This window comes from Ambystoma mexicanum, chromosome 12 (assembly GCF_040938575.1).
Source record: "Ambystoma mexicanum isolate Mex_15411 chromosome 12, UKY_AmexF1_1, whole genome shotgun sequence".
NCBI lineage: Eukaryota > Metazoa > Chordata > Amphibia > Caudata > Ambystomatidae > Ambystoma > Ambystoma mexicanum.
In genome coordinates, this window is record NC_090936.1 from 27,973,312 (window position 1) to 27,993,769 (window position 20,458).

The window sequence follows — 20,458 nt, forward strand, 5'->3', positions numbered from 1 at the left end:
TTTTCAAAATACCCTTTCTGTCACTGCTCAAGAGGTATTTTGCCCATCAAAACAAAACTAACATGTCTGTCCTTTGCCCAGATGTCAAAAACAGCAGGTTATGTTTCCAACGTCCTATTCTGACCCTCACATTCTAAAATCAAATCTAACGTGAAAGGGAAATGTCTCTGTAGTTGAAAAATGTGCACATTTTCAAAAGAAGAAATGTTGAAGTCCAACACAAAGGTTCCAGGTAGATACGGTTCACCGTTCCAAAGGGTAATTCCCTGCCCCTGGATTTCTCTTCACTCAATAGCAGTTCCTTGAGTTTCTTTGAATCAACAGAATTAGTATACAGAGTAACTGGATTGACAATCTGAACCTTAGTGGACTGCCTGGTGTACTCTCCTGCCAGGCTTCTTCCACTCCTTGATATGTTTCTCTCTCACTCCTTGGTTATCTCTTGTTATATCTTTGTCAGGATTTTCTCATGTAATCTATTTCATATATTGTTCAGGTTCATCTTGCCTGGCACACATTGTTGCCAGGGCGTGTCTTATATGTAAACATGTCTTACCTGAAAATGCCTGGTATGCCTCTCCTGCCAGGGCTTTATCTGTATGCAAACCACTTATTCTTATATACTTGTTCTCATACACTTGTAATGCCTGGTATACTCCCTTGCCAGGACTTTCTTTACTTGCAAAACCCTTGTTCTCATATACTTGGTTTCATATACTCGTAACTCGAAATGCATGGCATACTCTCCTGCTAGGGCTTTCCATATGCATACTACACACACTTGCAATCTTGACAGTCTCTTGTTATTGTACTGTTCTGTTTCTTTAAGACCTATGGCACCCTTCGTTCTCTCTTTCATGTTATTTACTTGTGTTTCCTTTTGGTACCATTTTCGGTATGCCCCGGTGCCCCCTCCACCCTTATGCAGTCTCACTGGGTTAATGTAGCAGGAATTGCACTCCCGTGGTGGGCTTAAAGCCGGTTGTCGGCGTCCCACTTGCTCCCTTCAATTTTGCTGCCTCGGCCTTGCTGTTTCAAACCTTCTCGGGGCTCTGTACATTCCCCTGGGCTCCAGTAGCACAGAAGCTGCTCTCTGGTATGGCTGCAAGCCAGGGAAGCCGTCCTTCCTGCTCTGGCATTCCCGCAGCTTACCTGACTGCCTTAGTTCCTCTCAATCTTCCCTCTACCTGGCAGTCTCTCGGTCAGCACCGAGCAGACAAGAGTTCTGCGGGCATCTCTCTCACCTGCTGATTTCCTAGTTTAAATGTCCCGCCTCCCAAAATGCGCTCAGAACAACTAGAGCACAGTGTGTTCCCAGTCTTTTGTGATCTTCATTACTCGGCCCCTCTTCCTCGCAGTACTTCCAGCATTAGAAAAAGGGAAGTTAATTTGTGATGATTTACAGATAGAGTCTGAGGAAGTGTCTTAAGTAGTTTTAGAGGGTAGGGTTGGTGACCTATATGTACAGTTGGTAAAAGGGCTCTCAGCTATTTGAATAACAAGTTGGGTTTTAGATAAGTCATGGAGATGGACTTCTGGGGGTGCGGGGGGGGGGGTAATCGTCCCTACCTCTTCCTCGTGTCAGTGGCCTTCATATTCTCCCAAGTGGGAGGAGTTTGGAGATTAAAGACACAAACCTTGTACTGAGGTGGGTAATGAGTGTAACAACATGCCATTAAGGCATGGGGAACTGGGGAAGCAGCCTTTAAATAAAAAGGAGAATATGTGGTTTCCTCAGTTGATGCCATCAAGTCTTCCCGAGAGCTACCTCCCCTCAGGTGGTCCCCCCCCTCAAATAGCCTCCCCCAGGGTCAGGGTCAGTTAGCGGCTGCAGTGCCCTGGCCACATATGGGGAGGAACCCTCCCACCCCCGGGAAAGAAGTGATGACATCCTTGGAATCAACACAGGCTGTACAATGATGATTATTTTGGTATTCATTGTTGGTGCTGTTTGGTGTTGAGTTGGAGCCTTTATTTGTGTATGTTAATGGTGCTTCATTTTGAGCTTCGCATATGGGGGTATTTAGACATCCTCAATAGTACGATTGTGAATAGGGAAGATTTTTCTTTTTGCTTCATTCCCTCCATATACCTCAGTGAGACATTCTACTTTTTGCTATTGTGTTGAACTTTTCCTGACTTTTGGAGGTAAGTGAAGCTTTTTTTCTCCACTTTACTCGCTAAACTCATCCGTTTTCGGACACGGCTCAGTCCCTCTTCTCCATAGTAAAGTTCTTTGTTTAGTTGTCCTGCACACAACACCTTCTGTGAAGTGTGGTTGGGACAGTTTGTCTCCTGTACCTTTGTTTTTGGTAACTCTGTGGTTACTTGCATGATGTGTCCAGGATGGGCTGGCAACAGCAGATACATTTGTGCATTTTTGCATTTCACTAGTAAATGCCAATTAGAGCACCATATACTCTAAAATGGCAGTGCTATGAGATGTTCATTTGTCCTTTGGCCAACTTGTAGTTGGACTTTCCATATATGGTAAGCCCTTTCCAGGGGAAAGTTCTAGCTTTTGCATGCAAAGTGGCGGCTTCATGTGGTCGGGCCAGTCTACATCCATGCCAGGTGGGTCTGTTTCTGCCTGTTTGACTGGTGCAGGTCCTTGTCATTGGTGTGCTTGGTGCAACTCAGAAAGGGGGACTCCTGCAGCTGTAATTCAGATCATCATTTGGGCCAGGACCCCTATGAATGAGAGCAGTCTTCTATAGACTTGTCATTGGAAGATCGCCAAAAGACCTTTCGTTGCTTGGCCGGAGAAGCCCTATCTGTGCAGATCTCCTGATGACCTTCATCTGTGCTTCAAACACTGGATCAGTGGGAACAGCCAATCCTGACCTCTGCTCGAAGATCCAGCTGTTGGGAGCACTCTGAGCAGTCCCGGAACCATCCTGTGATCCTGGCTACTTTACTCCAGCGGTCGCTGTCCCGAGTTGAGCCTTGGAACTCTGCAGATATTTAGCTTATGGGACAAGAAGCTTTTCCTTGAAGTTGTATCCCTCCACCACAAAGAGGTGCTTTACAGGACCATTTTCTTTTTCACCATGGGGGTCTCTTTCTGCCTTCTACCATTTTCTTCAAGTGGCCATCGCTGTTCGCCACCTGTATCACATTCTGGAAGTCCTCTGAGGTTGGGACCGGAGAGGGGTCCAGCATTATGGGTGTCCTGGGCGTACAGAATCCATATCTGGTCCATCAGAGCTCGGACTGCGAACTAGCCAAACCCAATAACCCAAAGCTTGAAGTGCCCCCTGCACCCACAACCGTGGGCTACCTCCAACTGAACCAGGGCATGAAGGCAATAGGTACTACTATTTCAGAATTCCTTTGGTGGTCCGTAAGTGAATTGGAGTACATGGATGAGTAAACGGAACTGTTTTGCCCCACCCTTCTCCATAGGGTTCTCATTTAAAGTCCTAGGCCAATGTCTCCCTTGCCTAGCCTTGAACAGTGGTGGTGTGGCCTGGCATCCTCCCCTAGGTCTCCCCTAAGGTGGCTAGATTGGGAGAAGGCGTGTTCAAGACTTTCCACTTGTTTTATTAAACTTTGAAACACTTACAACTACTTGTTGGCAAAGCCAACACTTGTTCAATTCTCCAAAAGAGACTCCTAGCCTCCTGAAAATACGTTTATTCAGACCTGTGACTCTAAGAGCACTGGGTACCTTCTCTTTTCAAGCTAGGGGAGGACTTGTTGAGGCTTGTGCCTTATTTATAACCGTTTGTATGGTGTGTTGAACTTCTTTATTTTCAACCTATTCGTTCTCAAAGTATTAATTACTTACCTAGTTCTACTTCTTTATTCACTAGATACACTTACTGAAAAGTAATTCTAACTGTATTCACCCCTCTCACACCCTCCTAAGTCTCCACCTTGCACTTCAGTGACACTACACGGATAGAGCTTGGCTAGACGGAAGTCATATTCCACTGGTGTGACTTCGCAGCAGAGAAATACATCCAGTCTTGGGTGGTGTGAAGCATGAAAGAGACTGACAATAGAGGGAGGAGCTGGAGTGCAGCAGGCACCTTACTCTGGTTTCTTGTTGGGGGTGCAAGGTGACCCCACGTCCTGTACTGCTGGTGCATAGAGCCAGTGCATAGGGTGGAAAGGGTACACTGATGGGGCCGTACACAAACTATCGTGGCGCATCATCACTTGCACAGATCTTTTCACCTCACGGTTCCAAATGACAACATAGACCACTGGAGCATTGCTCTAGTCCTCGGTTAACCGGCTACAATTCTATAGGTTTCCTCCAATTCCTCCGTTGACCGTCTCTATGGGAATATGATGGTTACGTTGTATATGCCTGTTCCTTTGATATATACTAGCTTTTAGGAGATTTGCTCATGATTCAACAATTGGAAATAATTAATTAGGCGAAATGTTTCATCCTAGCAAGCGCAGCTCTCTTTTGCATAAACGACGGCTGCACTGGCAATTGCATCAACGTTTGGAATTGCCTCAAGGCAAAGGAAATTATAATATTGTGTACAATTCATAAAGTTGTCAATTGAGGCTCTTTTTTGCCTTGGGGTCATTTGTAAACAATTTGCATGAATATATTAATTTGTCAAATACATTTTAGTATTTAATGCTCAAATAGGTTCAGTAAATAAAGTGCATTGGCCAAGCTGTTTAAGTTTTATTAGCCTCAGTCATTTTAACATTCGCTGTAATGCTGATTGAAGACCGTTTGCAAATGTGTAATGTTTATGCTTTATAATTGATTTCTTTTGAAGGAGGTCCTGTTGTTTACCTGCATTTAATCGAACATGTTATATGTGAGGGAGGTGGGGGCAAGTAGTAACCCACTTACAGAGAAATAGCTTCAGAGGTTGTCCAGGATGCATGAGGTGTTCGCTCCGGCCCTTAACTTAAGGGGCAGCGCCTTTACCGGCAGGATCCGCCTGCCGCCAAGGTTAACATCGAAATGAGCAGTTGTAAAACTGCAAGGCCTTTGAAAAAGAATACAAGGCATTTTTAAAAAGTAGAAAAATCAAACTTATATTTGATGGCAATTCAGGGAGAGTGAGTCTGTATTCAGTGTTCCCTGTCGCCGAATATAGTGGCAGGATCAAAAGATAGGTTTAAAAAAATAAAATAATAATCTTCTAGCCTTCAGCATCGGCACTGCACTTTCACAGGTGCTAAATGGATCCAGACCCTGAGGTGGACCAGTATTGGAGGATCACCTGGTGAGGGGTCTTCGGCAAGTGTGGGTGAGGCAGCCGGTGATGAGACGCGGCATTCCTCCCTTTCCCATCCCCATGCTCCCTCCTATTTCATATGATTCTCCGGTGACCCAACTCCCCCTCTAACCCATCCCACACAAACACTGGGACAATGAAGATTGCTACTGAGAGCAATAATGCTAACTCTTACACGTCGCATTGGACATGTCCTGCTAATTGGGTCAGGCAAAGTCAGGCACTTGACTCTAAGTGCATACATCCGACACCAATTAGCTCTCCTCACACAGATAAAAGACAGAACATACAGACACACTCTGAGCAAGGTGGAACACGAGTAAGAGCAGCACTTCCCGGGCGAAGGCGAACCTACTGGAGCAGAGCAACAGACCGAGGGACAAGAGCCACTGGTGGAGAATCCCAGAAATTCCCTAGAGTTGGTTGTGGCCTCCAAAAGGCCACGAAAGACATGTGGAGAAGGCTTAATCCCAAACAAGAAGGCTGCATTGTGTTTCAAGGACACTAGCGACCCTCCCGGGTGAACGGCAGAGTTGGGGAGGCGAGGCCAAGACAAATGGTACTAATCTTGACTCGTAAACTGGAAGACGGTAAAAGCAAGAAAGAAACTCACACGGCTGGTGAGTTGGCAAGCGACATGAGAGACTGGTGTGTGTTAAAGAAAGATTGTAGTGGCAACATAATATCCCACAATTGAAGGCTGCACATGTATGGATGCGACGCAAAGAAAGACAGACCTACGAATGAACCTTGAAGTAAAGATGGCTTTAAAGTCAGCGATACAGAGTAACTGAGTGGTCCGGCGAAAGGAAGTAGCCCACTCGAAAGTCTCAGTGAAAGGTGAAAAGTTTCTAGCGATAAAGTGAATGAACTGTAAAAGCGAGGTGATTGAAAAGGACCCCCGAGAAAAGGGGAGAGTAAAAAGGTGAGCGTTGAACTTTGGTGCATAATACAGTGAACTACCCAGACCAGGAAGCACTGGGGCAAATAACAGGAGTGCGAGTTGAAAGCTGGAAAGTCGAAGTGGTCCTGCAGAGGTCTGTAGAAAAAAGCCACACACCTGCGAAAGTCTTCCACATCAGGAAACGGTCCGAGCCCGACTGGGGGAGACCGAAGGTGTAATAAGTTGGGGGAAGGGAACCCCTAAAGGAAGTGAATTAAGCTTAGGGAAGGGAACCCCTGCAAGTGTTTTGCTTTGAGTGGTTGGAGTCTGACTGAGGGAGACCGATGTGAACTTTTGCTATAAGAAGTCTGAGCCTGACAGAGGGGCATCAACGTGAACATTTTGGTGAACTGTGTTTAACGTGGAAGGCCTGGCGGGCCTCGATCCACGTCTTGAACTGCCTTTGTGTAAAGAACCTTAGCCAGTGTGTGTCAACTTGCCTACAAGGACCGCCTTACTCTGTGGTGTCCGACGTGCGGAGGAGAGCTGGTTCAGCCACATTTCTTCTTTATATTTGAACACTGACTTTCCTTTGCATACATATTGTCCTTTTCACACTTATTGTTCAAGATATGGGGCAGGCATTAGGTTTTTGTTAGTATAGCCCATTTTGATTTGACAGACTCAATTAGGACTGTTTTATTTATTATTTGATGGTCGAGACTACTCCCACCTTAGGGTTCTAGGTCAAAGGATCGACAGTAAAAGGGTCGAGAGGTCAAAGGATCGACACCAAAGGGTCGACGGGTCAAAGGATCACTTTTTTTTTTCACATTTTTTTTTGGGAGGGGGGTTTCCCCCCAACCCCCATTTTTTTGCTAAAAACCACTTTTTTCACACAAAAAAAATGTGAAAAATAAAATATTCGATCCTTTGACCTGTCGACCCTTTGGTGTCGATCCCTTGACCCGTCGACCCTTTATATTCGATCATTTGACTAGACACCCCACCTTAGCTATAGGGCAAAGTAGGAGTTTCTCCAATCCAATTGAAACTTTAATAAAGGGTTTTATAAATTGTACCTTTTGTGTAATTGTCATACTTGGGATGCCATGCCTCCCTTACAGGTTGGACTAGAGGAAAAGAGGAGATGATGCAAAACACCTGTGAACTCTTAAATGCCTACATGAGCAGTTAGTGTGGAATCAAAAGGCCCTTTCTGATTGCCCTAAAAGATCACTCTGAACAGTTTGTCAACATCCAAACTCCCAATGTTGAATTGGAACCTGTGACCTGAAAGCCCACTTTACACCCCTTCCCACCTGTGCTGCACAAGAGCACAAACAGTGAGCCAGGAATTTGATGGCTACTTATGGGACGAATAGCCCTCTTGCTTGGAGGTAATAAGACTTGGGAGCCTCCCTATAGTGCCTTGAGTACAGACTGCCTCAATTAACTTTGATCGCCAGGGAACATCTGTCTCAAAAATGGGTGGCCAAGCGCCGGAGGTCGAGGCATAACCATGCAATGGAGTGCTCCCATGAAACACTATAAATCAGGTAAAAAGATTCATTTATAGCAGTTGAGGATCAGTGCATACCTCCCAACTCGCCCTCTTTTGGAGCGTGTTGGGCCCCGCCCTCCTTTGGACATTTTCCCCCTCCCAATGCACCATGTCTTATACAGACTTGAATGTATTAACCCACCAGAGAACCCCTTTAGCATAACTAAAAAAATGCTTTTGCTCACATTGACTTCAATGGGATCATCTGACGCAGACCGGCCAAATGCTCCTGATTGCACCTGCAGTGGAAGGTCAATAAGTAGAGGTATGTATGTTCATTTGCACACATGCATGCTTTAAACCAAACGTGTGGCATGGTTTCTATATAGAAATCACAAGATGCTTATTTGCTGCCTTTTCAACGATTGAAAAAAGGAAAGTACTCTTCTAAAACCATGCCAAAAAGATATTCAAATAGAGGGAAATGCATACAGAAAGTACAAACATTGCACCTTAAACAATATTACCTTCTCTGCAGCTGCATTTAGACAAATGAAAACAATATACATATTACAGTTATGAGTGTGTTAGGCTGTGCTTTGCTCGATCCCTAGAATTAAAGCGCTTTAGCATCCTTGTTTTTTTAAGTAAATGAATGTTATGGTTTAAAACCATATACAATAACAAAAACAGTTTTTCCTTTGGGCCCTCAATGTGACTGACCCAGTATCATTTGTTTTTCATGATTATTTGAGTGCTTACTGCTAGCAGCTGTAATAAACGTGAGTGTATTCTCACTGCAAAACCTCTAGGGTCCTCTGCACAGGTGGCCAGAAAAAGGCCATCGCTTTTGGATCCCGTCCATGGGGGCAGAGAAGCGATGGAGGATCACATGGGTGGAGGGTCATAGGGGAGTGGGAGTGGGGAGCCCTTGGGCGAGACAGTGCATCCCCTTTTCCTACTGACAACCATATAGGTTATTGCAAGTCAGACCCCTTGCTTCCCCACATGTAAACTCTGACAGCACCGAGACAAAAAAGAGGTGACTAAGAGCAATGAAGACTACACTCTTTTACCACTCTGGTACTGGGACAAGTAAGATGCCTGTTAAGAACAGTGAAGGTCAGGCATGTCCCTTTAATTGTATGGTCAGGGAGGGCTGATTGGACATCCACACCTGTTGCCTATCAAGGGGCTGCAGGTGTATAAAAGAATACCAGCCCACCAACAAAGAGAGCCACTGGGAGAGCAACAGGAGAAGCGGCAGGAAGGCCAGTGTAAGAAGCAGGGAACTTTAGTTGGAAAACATGCCGAGATGCTGAGGTCAGCAGAGAGGCGATCTATGGAAGCATGGCGCAGTAACAGGGCTCCGTGGAACAAACCGAACATTGTGAAGCTCCCGTGTGGATAAGCTGTCCCTTTTCCTTGTGGTCAAGATGCTTGTTCCCCTGTGTCAGGGGTTCACCACAGGGAGTGCCTGAGGGGCAGGAGGTGGAAGCCCGACATCACACACAGAAGACTGTACGATCCGTGCTGCTGGGAAAGCTGTGAACGCGACCAGTGAGTTTCTATCAAGTAACAAACCCAGTGCACAAACGTTTGAACTCTTGCATTCTAAATTAATACTTTGTATGGGACTGGTCGTGTGTTTCAGGAAACATGTTTTCGAAAGTTTCTGAGGGCTGGGTTCTAAAATTAAAGCAAACAGAAGCATTCTTAAACCACGAGTTGAACTGAAAGTGTTATGATTGAAACACACCTTTATTGAATACCAAACTGAATGGAAATTCTACCAAGAAGTAGAACTGTTATATCTTGAGTTCAAAAATTAATTAAACTTTAAAACCACAGTATGTTGAACTCTAAAGTGAAAACCAACCATTTGCTCAATCCTAAAATGTATGAAATTGAAATCATTGGAACTTTAACATTGAAATTAAATGAAGGTTTAAATTCAAGTAAAACCCTCATATGCTACATTCTAAAATCAATGGAACTTTAACCTCGAGCCAAAGAGAGGCTTATTGAATACTAAATTGTGTCAAAACTACATTCCTTGAAGACCAACAGTAAAAGGAGGGCGCAAGTGTGACAAAGGACCCTACACAAAGATCAAGGATAATTTTGTGATGCCGGGGCTGAGTTTTGGGGAAGGGAACCCTAAGATCTGAAGTATTTACTGACTTGAGGCAGGGGCCTCAAGGTGCTTTTGCATTTGGAAGTGATACTTGGAACTTGGGGAAGGTAGCCCTGAGTAATGGTTATAACTTGTGACTCTAGGAACCATTTTTGGTCTGCTTTCCTCCATCTTTTTTGAGGCATCTGTATTTTTCTATTGCAGCACACAGCATCTTTTGTGCAGTGTTGCTGGGAGCTCCTTGAGCTCCCTTCCTTGGGGTTCTTTTATATTCCTGTGATAACATTCTGTTACCAGGATGGGGAGATATGTTTATATCCTACCTATGCTTTTCCTTTGAGGCATCAGCACACCCCACCTAATGTGGAGTGCAGAAGGGACACATTGAATCCCTTTACCCACTACTCCTGTAACTTTCTAGTTATAGTGGCACATCCGAGTGGCTGCTTGCAGTGGATATTTTCGGTATCTGGTAATAAAATCGTGGCAAAAATGTCACCGGTAAAAAGATTGCGGGGAAAAAAGCTGTGGTTTGACCCGGTAAAGGTGTACCCCATTATACCATGTAAGGGGAGCAGGGGCTGCCGGGGTGTCCCCCGCTCCCCTTAAATGGTATAATGGATCCAGGGGTGCGGGGGTGTCCCCCGCATCCTTTACATGATTGTGGCGGCAAAACCCACAGCATTTTTGCCGCAAAATATTTTATTCACAGCAATATTTGCCACGATTTTAAGACATGGAAACATATTTTCTACCGACATTTGTGGGTTTTACAGGCAGGCTGTTTTCGCAGCTGCGGTAATGGACACAAGGGTCACCAGTGACATAAAATGGTGCCCATCTCCTTTTTGTGCCAACTCACGATGGCTTGCCCTTCTTGAGCCTTCCTTGGCTAACCTGCATGAGGGAAGTCCTGCTCACTCCTTTGTTTTTGAGAGGCTCCCATTGAGAAGCCCGCCCGGAAACGCCACTGTGTCTGGGAGGACAGGACGCTGGGAGGACACTGGTTTTTGTCCTCCAGAATGTCTGCTTAGATCTACTTCTGACTGGGTTCCTGGCTGTCTCCATGGGACAGCCACCACCCAAAGTCTGAAAGTTGCATGCGTGCTGATTGGCTGGGTTCCTGCATAAAAGGCAAGGGTCTTGATGCTGAAGCCAGATTCGACCACTGGAAGATCATTCCAAAGAAGAAGAAAGTCTGCAGCTACCTCAAGCGATGGCCAAAGCCGACTAAGTCACTGCTGCTGCTCCATACCGCTCTACTGTGCGACAGAGAAGATCCAGAACAAACGACTTCTGCTTTTTGAGCCATCCCATGTAGTGCTGCAACCTTCTAGGCCTGCAATACCTAAATACCCTGGGACCCCTGGCACTGCTGCGGTGCAGAACTCGTCGGACGCAGTGCCGGCTGCCAAATTCTGTCTGGGCCTACAGAGACTCCATCTCGATCATAGAAGTCCCCTTAGAAGAGTCGGGGACTGAAAGAAGGAAGAAAGTCTGCCGGGTCACAACCCTCACTGCTACAAAGCCTGTGTCAAGCCTCCACAACCAAGTGCCATGAAGATCTTCTGCTGGGCATCCTTGTGTCTGATTCTGTCTGCTCCCGCCAAAAGTTTGTCCTCTAGCTGCCGAGGCCAGACACCCAAACCGGAGCTGATGTCGTATTACCGTGGGGACCTTGTCGTTCTTCATCATACCAGTATTGCTATTTCAGTAAATGTTGGTTGATGAATGATTTGATAATCTGAAGCTACTCTATACTTACCCGTTTATCATCTAAAGGTCTACTATTGAACTAAGTGTTGCCACAGCAATTCTCTTTGTATATATCTATCTGTGTGAACAGTCTGTACTTACCTAAGCTTTAGTGATTTTAACATTGTCCTAGTACATATAATAACCATATTTATATATACTACACTGCATGTTTCCTTGACTAAGTGTGTTCAAAGGTCTTTCAACTCAACTACAGCCTTCTCCCTCCTATACTAATAGCACCAAATCTTTTGGGTAGTTCAGGCCAAACCTAAGAATTGGGGCCCTGTACAGCTAGGAGTGAGTCTTCTACAGTCCTACCATAGGTGGGCTGTAGTAAAACTACCTAACAGTTTACTATTTAAGTAACTTTTCACACCTCTATGTGAACACATAACAGACAGGCCCATGAATTGAGGAGTATGTGTGATCTTGGAGAGCGTACCCACACTTCTGCCACACCATGACATGGTTAATCAGACTGTGGTGAGTCAAAGCTTGCCAGTGCTTCCCTTGGCTCACAGTTTGGTTACTTGCTTGAGATGAAATGCTTCCTCGTAGGAAATGCTAAAGAATTTACAATTCTGAAAAGTTAGGGGGCTAATAATAGTTAGCAAGTATGAATTCACTGTAAACATCTAAAAGTACAAAAAAACAGCAAAAAGGTCCCACCTCGTAGGAAAAATAACCATCAGGCTAGTTGCTAAACAATTTCAAGGTTTGATGGAAACTCGCTCTAAAGAAGCTACATATACAATCGGTCCTGACAGGCTGGAGTTTGGAGTGTGGGAAGGAAGAGGCAGAAGGATGCCACCATCCTAATTAGTTTTGCATTTACAAGTTTCATCATGAAGAAAAGACTCTTTCTCTGATGGTGCTTCAGTTGTGATGCAGGCCAAGGTAATTATCACTTTTAAAGCGCATGCGACAGTCTGGTGGCTTCTCTGCACTAGTTTTGACATGAACTCGCCCACAAAACCGTTTTAAAAAAAAAAAGAAATATATATATATGTTTTTGGAGCAATCGTCAAACTGGATTGCATGTGGTGGATCTTGAATGCAGACCCCCATATTTTCCTTTGTGTTATCAAAACTATTTAGCTCAAAAGCAAGGCATATTATTTGCTGTGTTTTATTTTTAATTTGTTACGGGGTGGTGAGGTTCATCTTCCGATTCATTTAAAAATAAAGTCTGGCATGCACCTGTCGCATGCCATCACTCTCATGCCTTCGCTTCAACCCCCTTTCACTCTTATCTTAATGCACTTTTGTAAATTTTGTTCTGCTTTAAAAATAAAAATGTATGAGGCTATTTTCCTTTTTGTCCCACTTTCACCCAACATACTTTGAGTGACGATTCGGCAGGTATCGTCACTTCTCCCCAAGGGGTAGTCTTTCCAATGAGGCTACGGGGTCTGTCCACTACCCAATAGCACCCCTAGTGGTGGTTTAATGCGGGAGAACCTCAGAGGGAGGGCCTATTGCTCTGGAGGATAAGGGCGACCACCTTGGGTACAACCCGTTGTACAACATCACACCCCCACATGTCTTAGCCCCCTCCCCCTCCATTTCAAACCATTACATTGAGAGTAACCAATGTATTTCTGTAGTGCATGGGGTACAGCCAAGACAGAGAATACTGGAACGAAGAAGAGCACAGAAAACATGAGGAACACGGACTGTGCTAGTACTGAGACGAGGTGGCTCACAAGAGGTATGAGGAATACCAAAGAGCCGTTGACAAAAGGTGTTGACGTTATGCTGGGGCAGAGTAAGCTGTATATAGTGGAACGAGAAGTAGGGCTCTGCCTTGTCGGAGAGAGCCCGGGAGTTTCGAATTCCGCACTCGACCTGAAGAGAGGGCTCTGCACAGGATGCCGGCAAGTGGCTGAGGGAGTCTGTGACAGGTCCTGCGTGGGCAGGACCGAACCCAGGGGGAAACGGGCAAGGGAGTGGCACAACCTCCAGCAGCAGGTGAACTGTGCGGTCCCTGAACGATGCTGAGGCTCTAAGGAGTAACACAACACGCAGAGCCGCCATATAAGCAGTAACGAGGTAGACTGCTGCGGGAAGGAGACGGCCCCCAGTCCCCAGAGAGACCAGCGCTGTGCATGCAAGGCCCAGAAGGTAACAGGAAGCACGGGTGGACCGGTAGGGACGTGGGGGGAATAGAGGGGTCTCAGATTCAGGCCTGGGCAAGCATAGGGCCTATCAGAGGGCCACCAAGGGTCTTTAACCCACAGCAAGGCGAAGATTGCCTCCTAAGAAATCTTCCTCATACCAGTTGCAGAGCTATGCACACTGACCACCAGAAAAGTGTCTGGGACCCCAACAGAAGAGTCAAGCATTCGAGGAAACCATCCTGGTATCAGTGATGGAGATTAGCCCACTGACCACTAGAGAAGGGTTTGGGACCCCAATGTAAGAAGAACTTGGGACTTTGCTGATCTAATGAAGAGTGTTGAGATAAAACCAAAATAACTTTTCTCACCAGGAGAATAACGCCCTTCTCCTGGTGAGAAAACAGAATCCTTTCAAGTACACTGAAGAGACGCCAGGGAACCATTCTCCTGGTACAGAAAGTTGACTGTACAAAGTGCTGGAACTAACAGCCATGGGAAGGGATTCCCCCTGGCATTTGTTTACGGGAGGATATTTTGGGAACACCATCCGTATAGCAGCAGAAGGGAGTCATTCCCCTGGAGAAGGAACTTTCTGTTGGATTATACTAGTTTTAGTTGTTTAGTAGTTTGGACTGAAATTCTGACAGATCTTTTGGTTTTAGTTTGAAGCATGGAAACCTGTCTTACAAATGGGGACAGTGACTGATCTTTTACCATCACTCTACAACCAGAAACATGCCACCCTTGTATCAGCGTGTCAGCTTCCTTCTTCGACACCCTTACATTTGGCAAAGAAAACACAATTTAGCAATTTATCGTGCTAAAATACAGCAGTTTTTGTGGCGACACAAAAGAAAGACTTTTGCATTTTTTCTATTTGATATGTTTCGGCCTTTTTACAACATTTTGTAAGGTGATTCTTTTTTACTACACCCTGTTTTCTTTATTTTACTTTTTTGATGCAATTTTATGTCTGCTTTCTCTCCATTGATTTCAATGGAACCCTCCACCCATCTGTTTAGGCATTCTGGCTGCTTTTGCGATGAGTGAGGCCTTTTTAGCCTCACTCACCTACTAAACGCACTTTTTTCGGGGGCTGGTCAGTTCTCAAGTCTGCCAGTGCAGGTAAGGTTTATTTCCCATTTGTGTTTTCCTATATCTTTCACCTTTTTTCTGTCTGGTAACTTTTTTAATGCCTTTCTGATGTTTAGTGCAGGCTGGTGGCAGTGAACCATGTTTTACAACTTTCCAGTGCACTAATGTGCAACATCTTTTGTAAGTGATGACGTTTTCAGTACCATATACTCAAAATGACACATCTGTGCGTTTAAAGACCTATCCTTTGGCTATCTTGCTTTTTTGCTTTCTACATGACCTCTCGGACCAGAAGACCCCAAATAAGGAGAGGCATTTTCTAGGATCCAGCTCTAGATTCTGGGTCAGTGATTTGTGTGACTGCAACTGGTTAAAACTGGGATTGGGACTGCCTGGCCCCAATCCAGATGTTTCCAGGGGATGTCTGTTGCTGGGCAGATGTGAGGCAGCTGGCTGTTCATGACTGCACAGACACTACCTGCTTGAATGGTGCAAATACTGTGGCAGTTGCTAATCCGTGGTTTGGGTCCATTCAGTAGGTCACCCACAGGAGCCAAGAATCTGAAAAGAACATAGCGTAGAGAAGACCTGGATGACTGCAGTAGGAGGAACCAGCATTACCCAAGCCATCCAGTGGGGATACCCTGCTTCATCTACAGCGAACCAATACGTTCTTGTTCGGTGCCTTCTACCCATAGCCTGATGGGCCTAACCCTGTCCTGCAATGCGGTCCTGCCACCTGGCACAGTGAGTGTCTCCGGATCCTTCTGGTGACTGACCCTTCTATAAAAGAGTTATGTCTGCTGCAGCAGCAACTGCCTCGAGTTGGAGCTAGGGACTCAGCACATCTTCAGCATCCGGCCCAGGAGCTTCATTCCTTGCAGCAGCTGCTCTCTAGGGCTTGTGTTTCACAGTGTCCACAAACCGAGCCATCTAAGCTCTGACCAGGATTTCTTCACCGCTCCACTTTGCCTGCAGTGTGCTGGGGGTTGTTCTATCGTGGGAGTAGCAGTGGTCATTGTCCACCCTCATCTGTCCTGTCCAGTTGAAGCTCTTCTCGAGCTGCCTCTGCTTCAAGGATGAGAACTGCTGCTTAGCTGGACCCAATGTAGGCACTCCTTGAGCCACTGCACCTGCGAACTCTGGATCTCCTGCAACGGGACAGCTGGGGAAGTGCCCCAAGTGTTTCTGATTTACTATTTTAAGAATCTGAGTTTGGGGGCTTGGTGTGTACACACGATTATGGCCCCCCTTCCAAACCAAGAGATATTGTATGAGCTTAAAGTACACTCCCTAACACTACCCTTACTGGCCAAGGCCAGATGAGCTTTGACCTAGGATTCCTCCCTGGGGACACCCCCAAGAGTGTAGGAATTGGTAGACTACCTCCATGTTTTGGAGAAACTATTCTACTCTAAATTCTCCTTTATTAATGATGGTATTGGCTTAGGCCAAGTCTAGTTTCAAGGAGACATTTAAGACTTCCTAAAAGCTGTATCAGCTACTTGGCTGTGGACATTGTATTATGGGAACTGCCTTATAATTGTAATGTATATTGTTCATTAATGGTTAACCACTTTTCTTCTCCCCGCGTAACTTGCAACAGTTGTGATATTGCTTGACGGTATTTCTGATAATTGTGCATTATTGTAAAGTGTTGTGTATTTCCCAGTTTGGCTACTTACTGTGTTTTTATTTGTGTGTATAGGAGCGTTTGTAATAGTTGTAGCCTTAAGTTTTACCTGCATGTGTTGTTTTCCCTATTAAATAGTTTATTTTCATACTCCTATGTGGACCTCTATTTCCTGACTATCGACATGTTCATTGTACATACCAACCCCCTATCTCATAAATCTGCCTTGTTGCTCAGTCTACGCTATCCTGAGAGAGTTTGTTACGACCAAATGTGAAAATCCCTTTCTCATGCACTGGCTTGGCTTCCCAGAGCCCCCACACAGTATTAGTTCTGAAAATCCCTCCTAACAATACAGTTACTTATAAATTGGGGTTGTTTGCCATATATTTGTGGTGTTGGGATTTTATTTCTTTAACATAACCTTTAGCTTTCAGTGCCAGTAAATTTATTGGATAAGCAAAATTGTGCTCTGTCTTGATTGGTAAAGTACTCAAAGGATTCAATTTAAAGCATGAGAAACATACCCAAGTTCTTTGTTTTGCCTCCAGAATCGAGGAGTTAAAATAATATTGTCATTGTTATTAAATAGAATTCAGATAGATGTTGCTGCATTATGATTCTCTAGTTTTTGTACCAAGGAAATGTCATGTCATTCTGCATGTTCGTAGCGCAATCGTAAAGTGCACCAGAATGTTGATGTTCAACCTTGCATGACCTCAAAGTGTTGTTCATGCTTATATTCCCATTGTATGGTCGGCCCGATTGTCTCCTCTCAAGATACTGATTTCATTGCAGGTTACAATGACTGTGAGTCCTCCGATTCATTTAACTGATGAGGATAAGCTCATGTGCGAGTTCGGTGACACAAATGAGCCCGCACACCTGGAAGATGATGGAAGTATTTCCTGTAATCCACCAGAAATCCTCGAGCCCACGAAAACAGGAGAAGGTAAAATGAAACACTTTGACTTATATCGCTAATGATTAAGATCCATGCATCTAGTAGCTATGAACTCACATTGGCTGTATGTGTGCTTCTTAGTCATTCCTCCATTTAATACTTGCCAAAATGCCTCCTTGAAATTCGATTTTGGAAGTAGGACAGATGTGGCAGATCTACTTAAGCACTATTGAAATGTTATTAAAAAGTTATGATCGCTTTCTGTGTTACAATTTGTTGTCAGGCTAACGAGTTGGTCTGTGTAGTTGACACCCTTTGTTTGGCCGCCCAAAACACTGTAGATTTGATGGTTCATGACTAGCAAAGTGTCAGGTTGAGGATCAAGGGCAAAAATGCAACTCTGTGGAAACACTGGACAAGTGTCGTATGTGAGAAACCTGAAGGTGCTCTCACGTCTATGCCGCAGGAATCTTCTGTTTATGAGGCCTGGGAAAGGACATTGTTTTTTTGGGATCCCGACTTTGGGGGTGGACAAGCATGGGAGAATCACCTGAGTTGGAGGGTCCTTGGGGATTGGAGAGAGGGTACCTGAAGACATGGTATCCCCCTTTTTCTGATGTTGACCTACCCTCCCCACCCTTAGCCTTCATGGGATATTGTCACTTATTCTATGATCACCAGTAATGTCCCTTTAAGTACTGAGAAGAAGTAGAGGCAACTAGGAGCAGTGCAGATTTCCTATTGCCAACACCACTCTAGTACTGTGATGAAAAGTCAGGCATGTCGCAATAATTGGCTTAACACTTTCCACAGTTCGGGGTCACACTTTCCTCAGTTCACAATTTACACAACATGCTAAGGGCTTTTGATTGTACAAGGGGTTTGCTTGACCCTTGTATGCCTACCTTGACACCTTACGCCGGCTGCCTTCTCTATGGCCTCTTGGTACTTGTAGTTTCACTATTTTCTGTTCAATACCTTCCTTGTTCAGGAGAGGGGTAGCAGCCAAAGACCTTCGAATGAGCACCCACTTGGCGCCGGGACCACTCTATCTCTGGTACCAAGTTCGTTCACAAAAAACATTTCTTTGTTAATCTTCTTAATGTTGCCACTGCAACCTTCAGTCTAACACAGTCCGGCCCACTATCAGGTTTTTCCGACTCACCGGCTGTACTGAACTCAGTGGTGTTTCTTTTGCCGCTGGAGTAGAGTATAGTACCACAATGGCAACCACGTCTCCCCGCCCTGGCAATCAGTGTGGGAGGTTACATGTACTGCTGACATCCGTCACACCACTCACCATCTGTGATTCCCGGTCTTGTTTCTTTCATCTGAGGCTTTGCTGGTCTGGGTTGAAAAGGGCAAGGGCAACTCCCTCCTTGACGTCCTTTCAGGTCCCGCCGCTTTTCTCCTCCGTTTGAACTGCCGTCCAGGAATGGCTGCTTCCTCGTGCGTTCGGCCTTGCTCAAAGTTTGCTCTTGTGCTGCACCTTTTATCCCAGTGGGGAAGGGAAAGGGCAGTCAGGTGTGTGCAGTTGTCGGCAATTACCCGACTCTGCCTGACCCTTGTGTTGGGACATGACTGGTAAATGGCTCTGGTAGAAGTCTGTTGTTGCTCAAAGTGTGAGAACATGTTCATGTTGGAAAGGGGCAGGGGGTGGAATTTCTAAGTATCCAACTGGGCAGAATGAGCCAAAGGTGTCATAAGGAAGGGGTTACTGCGTCTCACCCTTCGGTGTCCCACCTCCACTCCTGGAAGAACCCCCGCCCCCACCATCCAGGTGATCCTCACTCACTGGTCCACCCCCAGGAACTGGATCCAATAGCAATGGCCGTGTCCTGGCCACCTGGATGACAAATCCCCGGGGACTAACGGGTGAGACGACTTCATGTTTCTCACAAAGGGTAACAGCAGGCTCTGGTTACACTGCAGGATCTCCGGTTGCTGTAAATCTCAGCCGGTTTTCTTCATCTCCCTCTTCGGATTCAGGTCCAGTGGTAAACTACCTCTTCAGCTTATAGGATCAGACTTTTATGCAGGTAACCGGCCAATCAAACAGACTTGCAACATTCAAGCTTGGGAGGTTGGCAGTCCTTTAAGGACAGCCAGCCTCCCAGTTCGAACTGGATTTTTGCAGTTAGGCTGGAAGACAAAGGGCTGCAGAGTTTTGGACTTCTCCTCGCTTCCTGCCTTCATAGACAATCTGGAGCCGCGGTGGTCTTGACCGAGGTCTCCTGCTGAAGATACAAATCACACAAAGGACTCTCCCAGAGGGCAGGGGAAGATGCAAGAAAGGACAAGGAACGCTCAAATGGCAAAAAAAGAAGACTGGGCCATTTTGGTAAAATGAGCACCCATGGGTGCCTTTACATGGGAAGTAATTTGTGTGATTTCTATCTTCGGCGGGAGACCTCGGTCAAGCCCGACCTGGCTCCAGAGTGTCTGTGAAGGCAGGAAGAGAGGGAGGGGTCCAAATCTCTGCAGCCCTTTCTTTCAGCCTGCCTGCGAGAATCCAGTTCAAACTGGGAGGCTGGCTGTCCTGAAAAGACTGCCAACCCCCCAGGTTTGAATATTGCAGGACTGTTTGATCGGCTGGGTTCCTGCATAAAAGTCTGATCCTGGAAGCTGAAAAGGTAGTCGACCACTGGACCTGAAACCGAAGAGGAAGATGAAAACCAGTTGAGACGATTTACAGCGACCAGAGATCCTGCTGTGGAAACAGTATGCGGTAAACGTACACAGAATTAGTAAAAAGTTCACTGCAACCAGCCATTAAAGGTAAGGTTGTCCCTGTACCAGAAAAGTTACAGTTAAAATGAGAAGGAGAATATATTATATCTCTCCAACACTCCACATAAGGTGGGGTGAGCTAGTCTCACCTAAATAAAGTTGAGAGCATACAATATTTCTTTCCTTGGGAACTGTGGTTCTCACAAGTTTTTCCAGAGAAAGTTAAAAGGGGGAGCCCAAAGGGCAACCCAGCGAAAATAGGCAGTATGTGCCAAAAGCTGTCAGAGGATAAAATTACACCAATAAAAAGAGTAAAAGGATCTGCGAGTGTGGAAAAAGGTTCACACTCACTGTGAGGTATAGAGAAAAGTAATCTACCAATAAAACAAAATGTTCTGGGGTTGCCACGGGTCCGGAAGATTTATCATTGATAAGAAATTCTTACCTAACTGTGTTACCGAGCCCTAGCACTAAC

General features: G+C 45.5%; 1 protein-coding gene across 3 annotated transcripts in view; it reads left to right on the forward strand.

Annotated features, from left to right (window-relative positions):
* PLXNB2 (plexin B2) overlaps positions 1-20,458 on the forward strand; it is a 775,326-nt gene that overhangs the window by 479,807 nt on the left and 275,061 nt on the right. For all 3 annotated transcript variants that reach the window (XM_069627846.1, XM_069627845.1, XM_069627847.1), the window contains one exon: positions 17,148-17,301. In XM_069627846.1, the coding sequence (XP_069483947.1) occupies positions 17,148-17,301 (154 nt within the window). The remainder of the gene's footprint in view (positions 1-17,147; positions 17,302-20,458) is intronic.